Here is a 17,143-nt window from a genome sequence, read left to right as displayed (position 1 = left end):
CTCTTAAGAAATGTTCAGAGTTTAAATTAATACCCTGCACTTATCAATTTTTGTTGTTTGACTCTTTCAGAGAGATTATACAGCATGTGTTGTCAGTATTGAAATGTGGCTTTAGACAATAATGTCAACTTACAACATAGAAAACTAAAGTTATTGTTATTGTCTGACGTTACCGCAAGAAGAAGCTCTGCAGAACAACTATAGATGAAAACAGGAAAAATGTCTTAGGTGCTATGGCAGGCCATTTTAACATTTAATCGAACCACACTCCTATCTGTAATCATTATTTTAATAATAATATAATAATATATAATAATTAATAATAATAAATTAGATATTTATAATAGCATTTCTCCTAGTCAGATTATATTCTAACTAGTCAGAATGGTAATTAAATATATCCACAATAGCATTCTTACTTGTAGCAATTGTTTTTCAAGATATCTAAACTTTGATTGTACTAGTCAAAACTAAATTTAAATCCTTAAATAATATAAGTGGCCGTTTTAACATTTAGTAGCTAGACTGGATATTTATTGCAGATATCTGTATTTAATTCTTCCTAGTCAGAAAGAACTTTCTAGATATCTGCAATAGAGTTTATTAGAATATGTCCACATCCTGTTGTGTAGACCAGTTTTTATTAAAGAACAGCACTGCTAACAAAGCTCTGTTTACTGTAGATTTCCTCCAGTGCTCAAGTCACTGCTTACTCAGACCTTGTGTTCAACAACTGCTTTATTTTACAGTTTTTATTCTACAATCAAATATTTACAGATTTCTTTGACTCATAAGCCATCTTACAGAATTCACGAAACAAATAAAAAATGGCCAAAGTGACCAGTAATTATCTAAAACACTTTTCACACAAGACATAAACATCCATTAACTGTTTATACCCGGTATAACAATGAAACATACTTTGTTCTGTAGACACTATGGCAGGGGTCATCAACTACATTTTTCCAAGGGCCAGAATGTTTCTACGTAGACACTCCGGGGGCCGGACTTCCAAATAAAGAAAATAAAATGAATTAATACCTAATATGCCTAGTCTTGTTTGGAATTTTCACTTTCTTACTGAATTAATGCTATATTTAATTTAATTTACATGTATTAGTGTGAGCAAACTCCTAAAAAACATGGAAACTCCATAATGATAACTGGCTCTTTAACTAGAAAAAGATCTCAGACTAGGAGGCAGTTCACTGAGGAGTGATGGTTAAAGTCTGTGATTAGGGAAACATGGTTGTAGTATGCAGCATCCTGATTGGTGGAAAATGCCAAAGAGGCTGAAAGAGGCTGAAGCGAAAAGTTGACGTGGAAAAGCCCAGCTTTAATGATGAATGGACTGATAAGCATTCGTCATGTATGCCCCATTTGCAATGAAACGATGCTGTTGCAAAATAATACAACCAGTATCATCATCAACAATGAAGAACGTGAACATAACGATCACATCATTCATGTGCAAATTAAGTAGCCACATGCATCTGTTTTGGTCTTATAGTACATCCATAGGTTTACTGCTCCAGCGGAGAGGATGGCTTGTTCAGCCAGCAGTTCAATTTATAAGAATTTGTCCAAATTTCAAGATTCCCAGCAAACTAAGATAAACAGTTAGACTACAAACAGACAGCTTTTGTTTTAGCTTGTTTGTAAAAATTCTGCTATTTGCAGAGTAGAGATGTGTTCGCGTAAAACAGCGCGGTGGACAAGAGTGGACTGAGCAGACAGAGCAGATTGAAATATCACTTCCTACATGTTTATGCACTCACCTGTATAGACATACAGGTGAGTGCATTGATAAGTGTAGACTTTTTACTCACAAAGGTTTTATTGTAGCCTACTTACAGGAATGAGACTAGTGTGAGTTGATCTTGCGCCAGCGGCCATTGGTAATCCTCTCTGTATCGTTCCCAATCAGGTACTGCGTGTTGTAACGCACACACCTCTCGGCTCAGCTGTGTATGTGGAGCGCGGGCATCGCTGTGAAGAATCCCAGCATGTGAATAGAGATACAAATACAGGGGCTGGGTTTGTGCTCTACCTGTGTAATGTTACCTGCTGTAAATGCTAAACACCAGAACACATTTTTTCCTCTTCACATTTTCTGAATTCATGATTATTCTGCGGGACAGACTAAACGCTTTGGCTCCAGATGTGGCCCGTGCGCCGCCAGTTGACGATGGCTGCACTATGGGATGTAATAGGCCTTACTCTTAAAGGAAGCTTCATGACACAATTAAAAATTCAGCAATATGTTTTCTGTGGCTGCACATGAAATACAAATAAATATGTATTTGATTAAATAATCAACACATGAATTTGATGCATCATGACACACATTATGTGGATGATATCTATTTAAACCTCTGTTAAACCCACAGACATTTATTATAACTTCCAGAAGAAATAAGTTTCTAAAGACACCAAATATGTCGAGTTTGATTTCATTTGCAAAGAATCTTTGCACATTTAACCATATGATAATAATCCGAAAAAGTGTAAATGAGTCACCACAGGAAACAGATTCTGTAGAAAATAAGATGTAAAAAATATGAATATGTACATTTGTTCCCTTGATTGAAAATAAATCAATACATGAAATGAGATCAGTGATTAGTTTACTCTGACAGGAGAGATGATCAGAGGGGCAGAGTTTTTACCACCGTCATTATTACCAGTATGGAAGTATGGGAAGAGTTTCTCAGTGAAGGAGCAGCCAGTAAAGGAGTAGATAAGAGCTGCAGCATCTACATCATAAAAGGAGACCAGACCCTCCTCATAATCCACAAACACCCCCACCTTCTGAAGCTGAGACTTCAGAGAGAGAAGGACTGGAGGGTCAGCACCAGCTTTGTACTCATTTCCATCTCTCAACGCTATAGTCCAGAACCCTCTTTGAGAGTTCAGTGCTATGCTTCCCTTCCTCTTGATCGACTCTGTGGCCACTCCTAAAGTCCATTCAGTCTTTCCTTTAACTTGAACCTCAAAGTATAATCTGCCTGAAGAGGAACTCTTTTTTCCTAAAACACAAACACGATAAGAAAATCTCTCTGGGTTGTCTGGGAGATTCCTCCTCACATCACCAAGATTCACTTGTTTCCCATCATCAGACAGGATGAGATTAGGATGTGCTGTATCAGGATCAAGAGTTACATCCATTGCATACTGCTGGACCCTCTTCAGCTCGGCTTCAAGCAGCTTCTTCATCTGTTTACTGAGTGTCTCCTCCATCTGAACCACAGCTTTCACCACAGTCCCCTCATATGATGATGGACGGACGCTGACCTCTGTCCAGTCCTTGGTGGGTGGAGGTTGTTGGATGTTTAGGGACTGGACACTCTGGAGAAGATGGAGGTGGTCTTCAGAGCGTAAAACCTGCTCCACCTCAGTGCTCCTCTTCATCAGCTCAGAGATTTCCTGTTCCAGCTCTTTGATGAAAGCTTCAGCCTGTTTTTCTGTTGTTTTCTGCTTCTCTTTGATCGTGTTGATGAGCTCATTCAGGCCTCTCTCAACAGACTCCTTCAGAGAAGTGAAGACCTGAACCCCTTCTGCTATCTCTCTGTCTGCATCTTCCTCACTGAGGTCGACTGAGTGTTTGATCTCCTGAATCTTCAGTCGTCTCTTCTGGATCATCTGCTGAATTTCAGCCTCTGTCTTCCCCAGCTCTACCTTCTTTCCTTCATATTCTTCTTTCAGAGGAACAACATCATGCACCTTGTGGTCTAAAACAGAGCAGAGCATGCAGACACATGTCTGGTCAGTCTTACAGAACAGCTCAAGAGGTTTATCATGCTTCATACACATACTGCCTTCCAGGTTCTCCACAGGGTCGATCAGCTGATGTCTTTTCAGACGTGAAGTTCTCAGATGAGGCTCCAGGTGAGTCTCACAGTAGGAGACCAGACACACCAGGCAGGACTTCAGGGCCTTCAGTTTGGTTCCAGTGCAGACGTCACAGGGAACTTCTCCTGGTTTGGACACTTGTTGCTCTGAGCTGCTGCTGCTGGCTTTCTGTTGAGCTGACTGTCTGAACTGAGAAACCATTTCAGAGATGAAAGTGTTGACGTGCAGCTCAGGTTTTGTGTTGAAAACCTTTTTACACATCGGACACAGGTGCTGGTCATTGGTATTCCAGTGTTCAGTGATGCAGTTTTTGCAGAAGTTGTGTCCACATGATGTGCTGACAGGATCAGTAAACACATCCAGACAGATGGAGCACAGAAACTGATCTTCAGATTGCAGAATGCTCACAGCAGCCATATCTACACATAGTGTGAATGAAAAGAAAAGATTCATTCAAAATACAGTTTATTTAATGTTGCAAGTAGTCATGAACGAGCCCTCGCCCATTCGGGTCGTGGATACTGATAGAGCACCGGTCAATGTGGCTCTTGCATTTTGTGGGATCATCAGTAACTATGGTCATGAGTTAGACGTTATTTCCTGTGTTGCACGTGTCACTAAATATGAAGTTTTGTTGATTTTGCAGCACTTCCTGTGTCCACTATGTGGTGCTAGAGAACACCCTAATGTAACGTCACATTGCTGTGTATCAAGTGTAGACTACACCATGTCACATACAACTTACTTTCTGTTGTCAGTAGGTAGCGCTATAAATTTGACTTAATATAGGCTGGTAGATGTCTTTAGCAATTTGGGGCAGATTGGACAGTGTAAAGTCAAGTTAACAGCTTCCTGTGTTATGGTGAAATATGCAAATTGCCCGTCATGGCACTTCATTCCACCGTAACGCAGAAGATTCCCAATTTGGCACAGTGAAGGTCTTGAGATTCTGCTGACCCAATTTCAGATGGACATGTTTAATCTCCAAAGAGGACTTTCTAACAGTTCCATACCTGTAAATGGCCTAAAATGGCATGTTGTCACATGACTTATGACATCATCTTTCGAGGTATTGCAACTTTTAATTTGTATGGGTCAAAATTAGAAATTTAAAACTTTCTTTGGGCTCTATTCCCAAAGTTTTTATAACTTTTTTTCAAAGATATTTGTCCATTTTTCTGATGTTTTTGTTAAAGATGAAAAGTTATTAAAAGCAAAACTTTTCGTCAAACAGTGTGGGCGTGGCATGGCCATTTGGAGTGTTTAGCGATGTACGAGAAAGTGGCTGTAACTAGAGTGTACATTGTCCATTCTGCTTGAAAATTTCCCATGATCAACAAGAGTCCAGGCCTGAGGACATTTACAGGCCAATATTGACTTTTGGTCAAACATCCAATTTACATGAAACGTATGTGTGATCTACATGTGATATTGAGCCGCCGCCTATACTTTAACCACGCTCATGTACTCAGGCCACGCCCACGTTCATAAGTTTTGAAGCGTTTAAGGTAAGGTAAGGTCTTGTGTGAGGTATCATTGAAATCAGCAGTGTTCCTTTGTCATTGGTCATGGTTTGACCCGCCCCCTACGCTTAAGCGACGCCCCCTTTCATAACAACCCAGTCTCACGCCAGTTCGTGAAATGGTCACGTTATTTTGATTTATCGATTTGTGTACAGGTCACGATTTTCTCGTTTATTTCGTTTACAGGTCACAATTTTGAAACGTTACCACTTCACGAACTGCCATGACACTGGGCTGCTCTGGGGGACACAACAACGGGGAAATTAAACGCCACAACGGGGAAATTAAACGCCACACGCCGGTGACAACAACAGGACGGAGCGCCACACGCGGCCACTAAGGGGAAATTAAATGCCACATGCCAGCGACAACAATGGGATGGACCGCCACACGCGGGATGCAATCCCTGGGCGCAGGGCCACGATCCGTGGTCTCTGTGGCACGCCACAACGGGGACATGAAACGCCACAACAACGGGACGGTTGAGGTTAGGAAAAGAACAACTGGGAAAGGAACCGTCACACGCAGGACACGCCGACAACAACGGAACGGTTGTGGTTAGGAAGAGAATAACGCGGAAAGGAACTTCAACATGCTGGACATGATCCCCAGTTTTTCTGGGTGAAAGTACTGTGTTGTTTGTCCCATCCACCACCCTGACCAACCTCCCTGTGCAGATTTTCTGCTTTTCATACTACTCCCTACCGTAGTCGTGCTGTGATTACGAAATATGCTTCCCATTTAAATACATTTAAATAAAATTTGTGCTCACCACATGAAAAAAAAGATATAATCGTGTCCTGTTCATTAATCAATAGATTCAATAACGTAACCATTTCACGAACGGCCATGAGCCTGGGCTGTTCATAACTAGTGATCCATTTATCGTAGATACTTGTGTGAGGTATCATTGAACTCAGCAGAGAGTTCCTTTGTCATTGGTTATGGTTTGGCCCCCTACACTTGGTACAACATTTGCAATACACTATCTCAAACGGCCCACACTCCACCGTGCACGCTGTCTGACGGTTGCGCAAATGCACGGCTGCATGGATCTGATCGTGGGCCTGTCCAATGCTGCTTGCAGTTTTAATTAGGGCCCAAGCGCCGAAAAGCGGCAAAGACCCTATTGAAACTGAAGGAATTCTTTTTTTTTTCGCGCAATGAATCGCCTTTTTGGGGACCTTATCATAGTCAAAAACTCACCAAACTTTGCACACGCATCAGGCCTTGTAAAAAAAATTATATTTACCCCAACGCGCAGAGGAGCGAGGGCCCGTCCAACACTGCTTGCAGCTTTAATTACATTTGTAGTCAAAATGTACTTTAGATATTCAAAATGACATTTATGATATCTGAAATTAAAATGATGACTCGTAACAACTGGATTGTAGATATGTGAAACTGGAGTTCTTCCTAGTAAGAATTCTATTGCAGTATTCTAGAATGTTGATCCTGGATCGGAACCATTTAAAATCTGCAATAAATATCCAGTCTAGCTATTAAATGTTAAGACGACTTTCCACATAGTAGCAGACATAAGGGAACAACATCAGAGGAGGAAGATCTTCAGATTGGTTTTAGCATTTTGAAAATAAAGTCAAAATGTTGAGAATTTTCAAAATCATTCTCGAGATTTAGACTTTATTCTACATATTTCAACGTTATTCTTGATATTTAGACCCTTTTCTCGAAATGGGATTTAGACTTTCATTCAAATTCTTTTTCAACATTTTGACTTTATTCTCAAAAGGCAAAAAGAACAACTTCTATCTCTGATTTATTCTTTTTATGCCTGGTACTAATACTGAAAGTTCAACTTTATTCTCAACAATAAAGATCATCCTAGACCGAAATACAACATAACCTTGGCTTCCTCCGTGACCTTGGCAGTCTTATCATACAGCTGTTACTGTTAGAGAAACAGAGTTGAAGTACTTAAGGTTATATTATATATAAGGTAGGTTATATTGGCCACTGACCTGAATGAGACCTGGGTACCACTTACTCCACTTACATGGAGCATGAAATTCCACTAAAGTAATGATACAACAAATAGAGACTACACTGAAATAAATGTTAATGTTTATTTATCTATAAAATAGTTTTTCATCTGTTTACAATCTTAAATGATGCATCGTTCATGGCGTCGTTTACAGCTGGAGAATGTGTTGCTGCCGAGTGCACAAGTTGTATCAGCAGGTCACAAATAACAATCTGTTCCCTTACAAGTATTGTGTTTCTCATGTCCATCCACTCTTTCTTCCTGAAAATACAAATTTAAAAGGGTGACTGACCTTCTGGTCCTGAGCTGGAGTCTGGCAGACTCTGGACCAGATCATTCCTGTTGATCTTCTCTAAAACCTTCTTGGTCACCTTCAGAGCTCCTTGAAGTTGATAGGTTTTCACCATCTCATCCACTGTGTCCTGCCTTTCTGCGTTCTCCAATTTGGACACTTTGATGCTTTGGTAGCCTTCCAGGATGTCTTGCTGCAGATGCCATTTGAATTTCTTAAATTCCTCTTCTCTTAAATCCTCTAAAGTGTTGAAAAGGTCCACTGCCGTCATCGTGGCTTCCTGCTAAAATCAGAAAGTTTTGTCAAACTGAAAGAAAACTGAAACACAAATGTATCAGAGCAGAAGTTGTCATTGGCCAACACAGGATCTGTGTTGATGTGATTTATGTGTAGTTTAGTCAGTTAGGGCTCCGGCTCTATGGGCTGGACCTAATGTCATTTTGAAGTGGCTCATTGACGTGAGACCAGGGCTCGAGCTTAAGGACCTCTCGTCGTCCCGGGGCCAATAAAAAAAGGATCAGGGATGATGAAAATTGATTTTGGGACGAATGTGGGCGGTTGAAAGAATAGACAGCAGCATAGGCACAGGAAGTGGGGTGCTGACAATAAAATGATAGCTTATCAATATCTCTGGTTGTTGTTTCTGTTCCACGACATTTTGTATGTCATGTTTGGGGTGTAGGATGAAGAGAGGGATAAATTTATTATATAATTTATTATATAATTTTAAAATTATTTATTTTATCTTCAGTGTGTATTGGCCAATCAGATTTGTCTTGATGCAATTGTGATTCAGCCTACGCATAGCATGCACGCACACTCACAGCCACACACAACAACAAAAGAGTTTCAACTATATCTATCAGCTCTTTGCCACCTGAAAACTGCTCGATGTTGTTTTTTGCCTCCAATGTTGCCTTCCAGGCAGCTAACCCTAACCTTAACCCTAAAGATAACCATTGCCGCGCTGCCTGGAAGGTGACTTTGGGGGCAAAAAAACACCAAAGACCCCTGAAAACCTGGCTCTGTAGCACTATCACTCAGAGTAGACTTTCACACACGGCAATGCTTCACGTCCACAAAGACATTTTGGATGATCTGGATATTCAGGGTCTCACGGCACAGTTTATTAGCTGAACTTCAGAGCGCAAATCTACGTTTGTGTACCGAAGTAATCGTAAGGTAGAGACACGGTGTCTTACATCTCTCGTCTTTTTCCTGCGGCCGTGCAGGCCGAGCTGGTAGCCTATATTTAGCCTAATATGATTGTGATTTATGTATGCCTATTATAAAGAAACGAATAGTCTGTACCTTTTTAGAATTTGTCACATACTGTCGGAAAATTGTCACGTCTGTTTTTTAAAAACCAAGATGGTAATGCCCATATTGCCAAACTCCTGGCCAAACATCCATTATTTTTACAGTCTATGTGAGTGAGTGACCCGGTGTGAAAGGGGTAGAAATGCAAGCTGTAAATGTTAAAGCAGCATGCTAATGAATGAAAACCACACATGAAGAGCTGAAGTCTGTCATATATTCTGTTAGCTTTTGTTCAACCAGCTTTCAGTTCTTGAAATAAAGACTGTCTTATTGTTTTAGCCTTGCTAGCAGCATGACACCAAACACTACTATAATGTACAAGAAAGATAACATCATCATGAAACTATAACTTTAAGCTTAACACATCTGATTGGAATGAGTGGAGCACTCTCCCGTAAGTTTGCCCCCACAGGTATCTATCTTCTATTGTATATCTGGTGAAGTCTTACTTGATTAGGTTTACATTTAATTTGAGAACTAAGTTTATCTAATGAAAAGACATTGAACAGACAGAGTCATTAGCTGGAGAGGCCTGAGGGCTCAATGGCAGGAGCATCTGATCTTGACTGTGACAACCCTCCGTTTGCCAGCTGTCATTTTAACAGATTCTTGACTGAAGTTATTTATGTGACAGTCCTGCCAAACCAAAAAAACACAAACTGTCCCAGCCTATCACACCTCAGCTCTACCCAACCCACCTCCAGTAACTGACAGAGACAAACTGCAGGTTTCAACTTGTCCCTTCAGAAACCTCTGGATGTGTTTATACTCAGTCTGTACTTCAGGATTAAAAGACTGCTTTGCTGATAACAATAATAATAATAATAATAATAAATGTTATCTTGTTGTTGAGGACATGTGTCCACAAATCAAAACCAAGACAGATTTACACTTTTGATGGGATGAAGTTTGTGACACACACTTGCCAATCAAAAACAACTCTCTGGCTTCACAAACGGTTCTGTGTAGTTTTGTAGAGTCAGAGAACAAATAACTGATCCAAGTTTCAGAGAATAAAGTATTCAGGCTGATGGAGACGTTCTGACACTCCCTCATATCTCAGCAGTGAAGTCAGCGGAGATTAAAATCTAACTTGTTTCCTGGTGCTGATTAAATCTGACTCAACTGAACATAAAAAGGCTCATTTTGGCCAAAACGTCTCACTTCATAGAATAATTACTGACTTACTTCAGATATACAAACGGTTTACAATAGTGCTGAAAGAATGTATCACTACTCTCATCTTAAAGTATATTATGTAGCGCACAATATATCACAAATGATAGCCGAGTTTCTTCATCAAAGGTGTGTAATGTTACCTGTCAGGCTGCTCCGCTGTTAAAGTCCCGTTCAGATGAGGTCAAAGAGACGTGGTACCTTCATCAGCAGACACTGACAGATGCTGCTGCTGTCTGTGTTCATCTGACTCATCCTAACACCTTTATATCTAGAACTGTCATGTGACGTGTGAGAAGGACCCAGTCACACCTGTAGGGCTGCCAGTCAGCGCTCTGATTGGACAGTTTTCAGGTTAATTATGTAATGTAGGAGGAACAGTCTGAATTCATAACAACATGTACAAACCTGTGCTTGTACATGTTGTAGATTTTTTAACATTTAGGTCTCAGAGGGTTAGGGTGAATGGCTCTCTGTCAGGACAGCGCTCCTCTGCCACAGGCTCTCATCAGGGGCTGTGTTACATTCTTTACATGATTCTTTACAATGACTGTAGAAGCCAGCATGGGGACATTCTGAAGTCTGCTGATGACACGGTCAGCAGACTTCATTTTGGTGCCCTAAGCATAATTCCTTTATGATGCCCCCCCATCCCCCCAACCACACCCCAAGAAAAAAACGTTTCTTTTTGCCAGTTTAACTTTTTATTACCAAACATATAACTCAATACCAATAACACAATAGCAGCATCACAATGTAACACCTAAGAACAATAAAACGAAAAAGGAAAATCTACTTTGTAAACACAGTACACAGAACAGCCAAAACATACATACACACAAGTATTGGGATGTGCAAAATCTTTGTAGAAATTAAATAATCATCCATAAATACAAACTTAAAAGCAGAAGTATACAAGTAAGCAATCTTCTTCAATAAAGCAAAGATTTAGAAGAAGAAGTCACACAATTTTACTTTACTTTGTAAACACACTATGTAGAACAGCTAAAACACACACATTCAAGTATTGAGAAGTGCATAATATTATCAAAATGAACCAAAGATTTTCCAAAATCAATCAAATGAAGTTGGTACTGTTGTGAAGTCTACAGACCTGCTGGCCGGCTGGGGTTGATGTGTGTCTGAACTGCTTGTAGATGGTTGCTCGTCGTCTGTATCTTCCTCTTGGCCACGTGCTCCTCCTTATACGTATCTCAGCATTGGCCCTGCATTAATTTAGAAATACAAAGAAAAATGATCAGTATAGAAAGAGACAAAATATTTAAACAAAGAATATTATACCGAAAAAAAATTATAAACATTTAAAACTGAAAGCATGCAGCCAAGGAGCTCTCCCCCTTAATTACTTATTTATCAACTACTTGTCTAATCTAATCTAATATAAAAGCATAATAGAATGAGTTGCAATATTGCACACAATTCAACAATAATGTTTGCTTGATATCATTCATAATTACATTTAATATTTATATCTTGTGTATGTTCATTTCAGCTGGCCAGTTTGTAGATGTCATTTAGATGGTGCCAACATTTGGCCTAATCATAACTGGCCTGCCAACCCAAAGGCCAAGGTTTTGTTTCCAGATTTGTGTGGTGATTTATGATGGGGGGGGGGGTTCTGTGGGTCCTCCCCCAGAAAAATTTACACCTATTTCTACCTTTTTCTGAATCAATATGCTGGAAATATCTTTATGTAAAGGGAAACATACAATACAAATATAAAAACATAATGGAAATATTGCAGTAAGGCTCTCAGGCATTCCGTATTGCTTTCAACTATTTATTCTCCTTTGGATTGACTTTTCTAAAATCTCAGTCAGCACACATGTAGCCTAGCATCATTTACTCTTCCCTCCTCTTTTGCGTCTTTTGTTGAGGAAGTAACCTCCTTAAATGTGCATATGACAATTATTCACCTCAATGATACATTAATTCATTTTAATTTATTAATAAACCATTGGACTGTAATATTTCAGATGTTTGAGCAAGGTTTCTGCTCATGTCCAAAACTTTGTGCACATTCAAAATATAACTCATCTGTCTTCTCTGAGGTTTGGAGGAGTCGAGATATTTGGTGAAAAATAAAGTTATAATAGGCTATTACAAGAATAAAGTCACTATATTTCTGAAAATAATCTACCTGCACCATAGTCTGCTGTGATTGCTACGTGATATCTCTGCTGATACGGTAGATCTCAGACCTCCTGACAGACTCAGAGCCCCGTTTGGGTCTCTGGTCTCTGAATGAGACAAAGTTTAGGGAAGTGGCTGTACGCTGCTCTACATCGGAGGTGGAAAACCAAAACTACTGCAGAAATACACAGAGCATGAACGCGTCACATCTGCCGCAGCATGTCGACAGCAGAGCGCATCCATAAACCTGAAGCTGCACAACTTTTTACAGCGAGAGTGGACACTAAGCGACGCACAGGTCTGCTTCAGAGCTCCGTGTGTTTGAGTCTGAACCGTAGACAGGAAACGTCATGTCACAGGAACTTCAAACTAAATCATTCGTAATGCGCTCCTAAACTTTGTGTTAATGGCATCAATGTTTTAGACTGGTTTGGCTAGGATTCCTCTGAAAATTAAACCTTTCACAGAGCTTTCCTCACGTAGAGACGGTTGCTAGGTGATAGCAACAAATACAGCATGGTCGGACCCCGCACGTAGCTGCCCGTTCTATTCGCGTCGGAAAAATAAACAGGACAAAGTTACAGTTGTGCCATGAGTTCTACAAAAAAAAAAAAAAAAAAGAAAGTAAGAACTGCGAGTGCGTTGGAAAATACTTTTCTTCTTAATTTGCATGTGCCATTCAGGGGCTTTTTTATTCTATTATACTTATTTTTGTAATTATTATGACGATATACTATATATTATGATGATTTTTCATTAGGCTATTTTTGGTGCCCCCTCAGCACTTGGTGCCCTGTACACAGCATGTGATGCGCGTGGTGGGAGCGGCGGCGCTGGACACGGTCATCATTAGCCTGCTCCGTAAAGATGAATCTGAGCATGGGCCAGTGGTGGATGGGTTTGTCCAATGGTGTGATCCAATTAAGCGCCACAAAAACCAAGGATATGGTCATTGATTTTCGGAAGTATTCCTCCCACCATGTAAGACTTTCATTAAGGGAACTGGAATTGAGTTGGTTGAACAGTATAAGTATCTGGAAACCATCATCGATAAAAACCTGAAGTTTGATGTCAATTGTGATGCAGTCTGTAAGAAGGGACAGCAACTTCTATGTGAGGTTATTTTGAGGGGAAACTCTGAGCTGTGAGGTGTGAATTTCTTGTTTTTGACTGACCCCGTTGGTACTGGTCATTAGAAAAGGACTGTTGGTAAGCTAATGTTAGCTTTGTGTTAGCAAGCTAAGGCACTTGAAAACATGATACAGTATAGCTTTTTAATGTATCCAGATTTATTACAGAAACATAGCCTAAAACAACTCAGCCTTCGTCTTCATGCAGCAGGTTTCTATGCACGGTAAACCAGCAGGTTTGAAGGGCGGCCTGTCAGCAGGCCGCCCCCCAACTTCCCACGGACATGCACCCGAAACACTTACATTAGGGACCGTTCGGTATTTATGGAATGGACCACCGGAGGAAAATAGGGGAGGGTCATGTCTTTTTATTTTTTGTTGAGGGGAGGGTCATCCAACATTTTTTAGTCTGGGCGGGGGGATCACCCAACTTTTTTATTCATGAAAAGAGCAAAATTTCAAAGTGGCTTGCTGGGGGGGTGCAGGAGGAGCACTGCACTGTACAGTATTCATGGAACAAATAAAAAATGGCCAAAGTGACCAGTAATCATCCAAAACACTTTTCAAACAAGATAGAAACATCCATTAACTTTTTTTATACCCGGTATAACAACAACACATACTGTGTTCTGTAGACACTATGGGATGTAATAGGCCTTACTCTTAAATGAAGCATCATGACAATGAAATATTCAGCAATATGTTTTCTGTGGCTGCACATCAAATACAAATAAATGTGTATCTGATTACATAATCAACACATTATTTTGATGCATCATGACACACGTTATGTGGACGATATCTATTTAAACCTCTGTTAAACCCACAGACATTTATTATAACTTCCAGAAGAAATCAGTTTCTAAAGACACCAAATATGTCAAGATGAAGTTTGATTCAATTTGCAAAGAATTGCTGAACATTTAACCATATGACAATAAATGGAATAAAGTGTAAATCAGTCACCACAGGAAACAGATTCTGTAGAAAATAAAATGTAAAATATATGAATATGTACATTTGTTTCCTTGATTGAAAATAAATGAATACCTGAAATGAGAACAGTGATTAATTTACTCTGACAGGAGAGATGATCAGAGGGGCAGAGTTTTTACCACCATCATTACTACTAGGATGGAAGAATGGGAAGAGTTTCTCAGTGAAGGAGCAGCCAGTAAAGGAGTAGATAAGAGCTGCAGCATCTACGTCATAAAAGGAGACCAGACCCTCCTCATAATCCACAAACACCCCCACCTTCTGAGGCTGAGACTTCAGAGAGAGAAGGACACGAGGGTCAGCTAGAGCGTTGTACTCATTTCCATTTCTCAACCATATAGTCCAGTAACCTTTCTGCGGACTAAGTGTGATTCTTCCCTTCCTGTTGATCGACTCTCTGACCACTCCTAAAGTCCATTTAGTCTTTCCTTTAACTTGAACCTCAAAGTGAAATCTGCCTGAAGAGAAACTCTGCTTTCCTAATACAAAATTGTGATGGGAAAATCTCTCTGGGTTGTCTGGGAGATTCTTCCTGACATCACCAAGATTCATTTGTTTCCCATCATCAGACAGGATGAGACCATGATGTGCTGTATCAGGATCAAGAGTCACATCCACTGCATACTGCTGGACTCTCTTCAGCTCGGCTTCAAGCAGCTTCTTCATCTGTTTAACGAGTGTCTCCTCCAGCTGAACCACAGCTTTCACCACAGTCCCCTCATATGATGATGGATGGACGCTGACCTCTGTCCAGTCCTTGGTGGGTGGAGGTTGTTGGATGTTTAGGGACCGGACACTCTGGAGAAGATGGAGGTGGTCTTCAGAGCGTAACACCTGCTCCACCTCAGTGCTTCTCTTCATCAGCTCAGAGATTTCCTGTTCCAGCTCTTTGATGAAAGCTTCGGCCTGTTTTTCTCTTGTTTTCTGCTTCTCTTTGATCGTGTTGATGAGCTCATTCAGGCCTCTCTCAACAGACTCCTTCAGAGAAGTGAAGACCTGAACACCTTCTGCTATCTCTCTGTCTGCATCTTCCTCACTGAGGTCGACTGAGTGTTTGACCTCCTGAATCTTCAGTCGTCTCTTCTGGATCATCTGCTGAATTTCAGTCCCTGTCTTCCCCAGCCCTGCCTTCTTTCCTTCATATCCTTCTGTCAGAAGAACAACATCATGTGTCTTGTGATCTAAAACAGAGCAGAGCATGCAGACACATGTCTGGTCGGTCTTACAGAACAGCTCCAGAAGTTTATTGTGCTTCGTACACATCCTGCCTTCCAGGTTCTCCACAGGGTCGATCAGCTGATGTCTTTTCAGGCCTGACGTTGTCAGATGAGGCTCCAGGTGAGTCTCACAGTAGGAAACCAGACACACAAGGCAGGACTTCAGGGCCTTCAGTTTGGTTCCAGTGCAGACGTCACAGGGAACTTCTCCTGGTTTGGACACTTGTTGCTCTGAGCTGCTGCTGCTGGCTTTCTGTTGAGCTGACTGTCTGAACTGAGCAACCATCTCAGAGAACAAAGTGTTGACCATCAAATCAGGTCTTGTGGTAAAACCCTCCTTACACAGGGGACACAGGTACTGGTCATTAGTATTCCAGTGTTCAGTGATGCAGTTCTTGCAGAAGTTGTGACCACATGGTGTGCTGACAGGATCAGTGAACACATCCAGACAGATGGAGCACAGAAACTGATCTTCAGATTGCAGATAGTTTGCAGCAGCCATATCTACACATAGTGAGAAAGAAAATATAAAAAACATTCCATTCAAAATACAGTTTTAATGAAAGCTGCAACATGGGTGCAAAGTTTCATGAGTTTTCGTGCATCCTAAAGATGTTAAACATGTTCGTAAAAATGAAAATGAATGCACAAAAATACAGAATGGTTTGCTTTCTGCCGGGCAAAAAATATATATTTTTTAAAAACGTATATTTAAAGATGAGAGCAAGGATCCCACCAAATTTTGGACTTCATCCCAACCCTGACGTGCCTTTGGGGGTGTTATGGAGCCTGCTGGTGGGTATATTGTTGGGTACCCAACGAACTTGCTGTTTGGAATTTAAAGCAGTTTGTACAGCGCGGAATTTTAATAAATATGAATGAAACTATGCAATCGCACAATAAAGTTTGAGAAAGTAAAAAAAAAAAAACACTGGGATAAGGCTGGCTTCACTTCTGTGTCTAGCCTTCACAATAAAAGCCCACCTTAGATTTACTCAGAGCATTTCACTAAGAGGAAACTCTATAAAATTGCAGACACTAGATATCGAACAAAAGCCAGAAACTATATCGTATTCAGTTGCTGTAAGCTTAACATTTGTAAATTTAGTGAGTGAATCAGAAACTTCAACATAGCCAGAAACTGTTCTGTTAGGTAAATGTAGTAGTACAATGTTTTTCTCTTAAGTAGAATTACACGGTAAGTCAGTAGTATACAGTTTGGATGCTTTGTAGGCTTTCTGTAAATTATTTCGGGGTACAATAGTTTTGGAGAAAGCTACAAGCAGCAATACCACAGGACAAGCAATCCGTGAAACTATTGCATTCGTACTCGTCACACGCACATGCCCGCCCAAGAGTTGAATTGTGTTGAACTTTTCCCCCTCGTGAGCGACGCGCCGTGCAAATCAATGAACAAGAGACTGATTCTTCTGTTTGTGAGTTCACTAAAATATAAAAACACTGTTTTCTAAGCAGTT

General features: G+C 40.5%; 3 protein-coding genes across 11 annotated transcripts in view; all 3 read right to left on the bottom strand.

Annotated features, from left to right (window-relative positions):
- Positions 1–10,413, bottom strand: part of LOC116036449 (E3 ubiquitin-protein ligase TRIM21-like) — a 139,818-nt gene extending 129,405 nt beyond the window's left edge. For both annotated transcript variants that reach the window (XM_036000150.1, XM_036000151.1), the window contains exon 1: positions 10,312–10,413. The gene's annotated coding sequence lies outside the window, so the exon portion shown is untranslated. The remainder of the gene's footprint in view (positions 1–10,311) is intronic.
- The window catches only part of LOC116058473 (zinc finger protein RFP-like), a 15,669-nt gene continuing 1,070 nt past the window's right edge, over positions 2,545–17,143 (bottom strand). The window contains exons 1-3 of one of the 3 annotated variants that reach the window (XM_036000138.1): positions 10,331–10,407; positions 7,673–7,955; positions 2,545–4,271 (exon numbers count right to left, since the gene is read on the bottom strand). In XM_036000138.1, the coding sequence (XP_035856031.1) occupies positions 2,623–4,271; positions 7,673–7,943 (1,920 nt within the window). In that variant the 5' untranslated portion in view covers positions 7,944–7,955; positions 10,331–10,407 and the 3' untranslated portion in view covers positions 2,545–2,622. Of the gene's footprint in view, positions 4,272–7,672; positions 7,956–10,330; positions 10,408–17,143 lie in introns of those variants that run through there. The other 2 variants (XM_031311303.2, XM_031311305.2) reach the window with 2 other exon arrangements.
- LOC116058482 (E3 ubiquitin-protein ligase TRIM21-like) overlaps positions 14,250–17,143 on the bottom strand; it is an 18,877-nt gene continuing 15,983 nt past the window's right edge. For 3 of the 6 annotated variants that reach the window (XM_036000132.1, XM_036000130.1, XM_036000131.1), the window contains exon 3: positions 14,250–16,169. In XM_036000132.1, coding sequence (XP_035856025.1) covers positions 14,521–16,169 — 1,649 coding nt within the window. In that variant the 3' untranslated portion in view covers positions 14,250–14,520. The remainder of the gene's footprint in view (positions 16,170–17,143) is intronic. The other 3 variants (XM_036000135.1, XM_036000134.1, XM_036000136.1) reach the window with 2 other exon arrangements.

The sequence above is a fragment of the Sander lucioperca genome, chromosome 4, assembly GCF_008315115.2.
Source record: "Sander lucioperca isolate FBNREF2018 chromosome 4, SLUC_FBN_1.2, whole genome shotgun sequence".
Lineage (NCBI taxonomy): Eukaryota > Metazoa > Chordata > Actinopteri > Perciformes > Percidae > Sander > Sander lucioperca.
The sequence above is the reverse complement of the archived record's forward strand: the minus strand, read 5'-3'. Positions and strand labels throughout refer to the sequence as shown.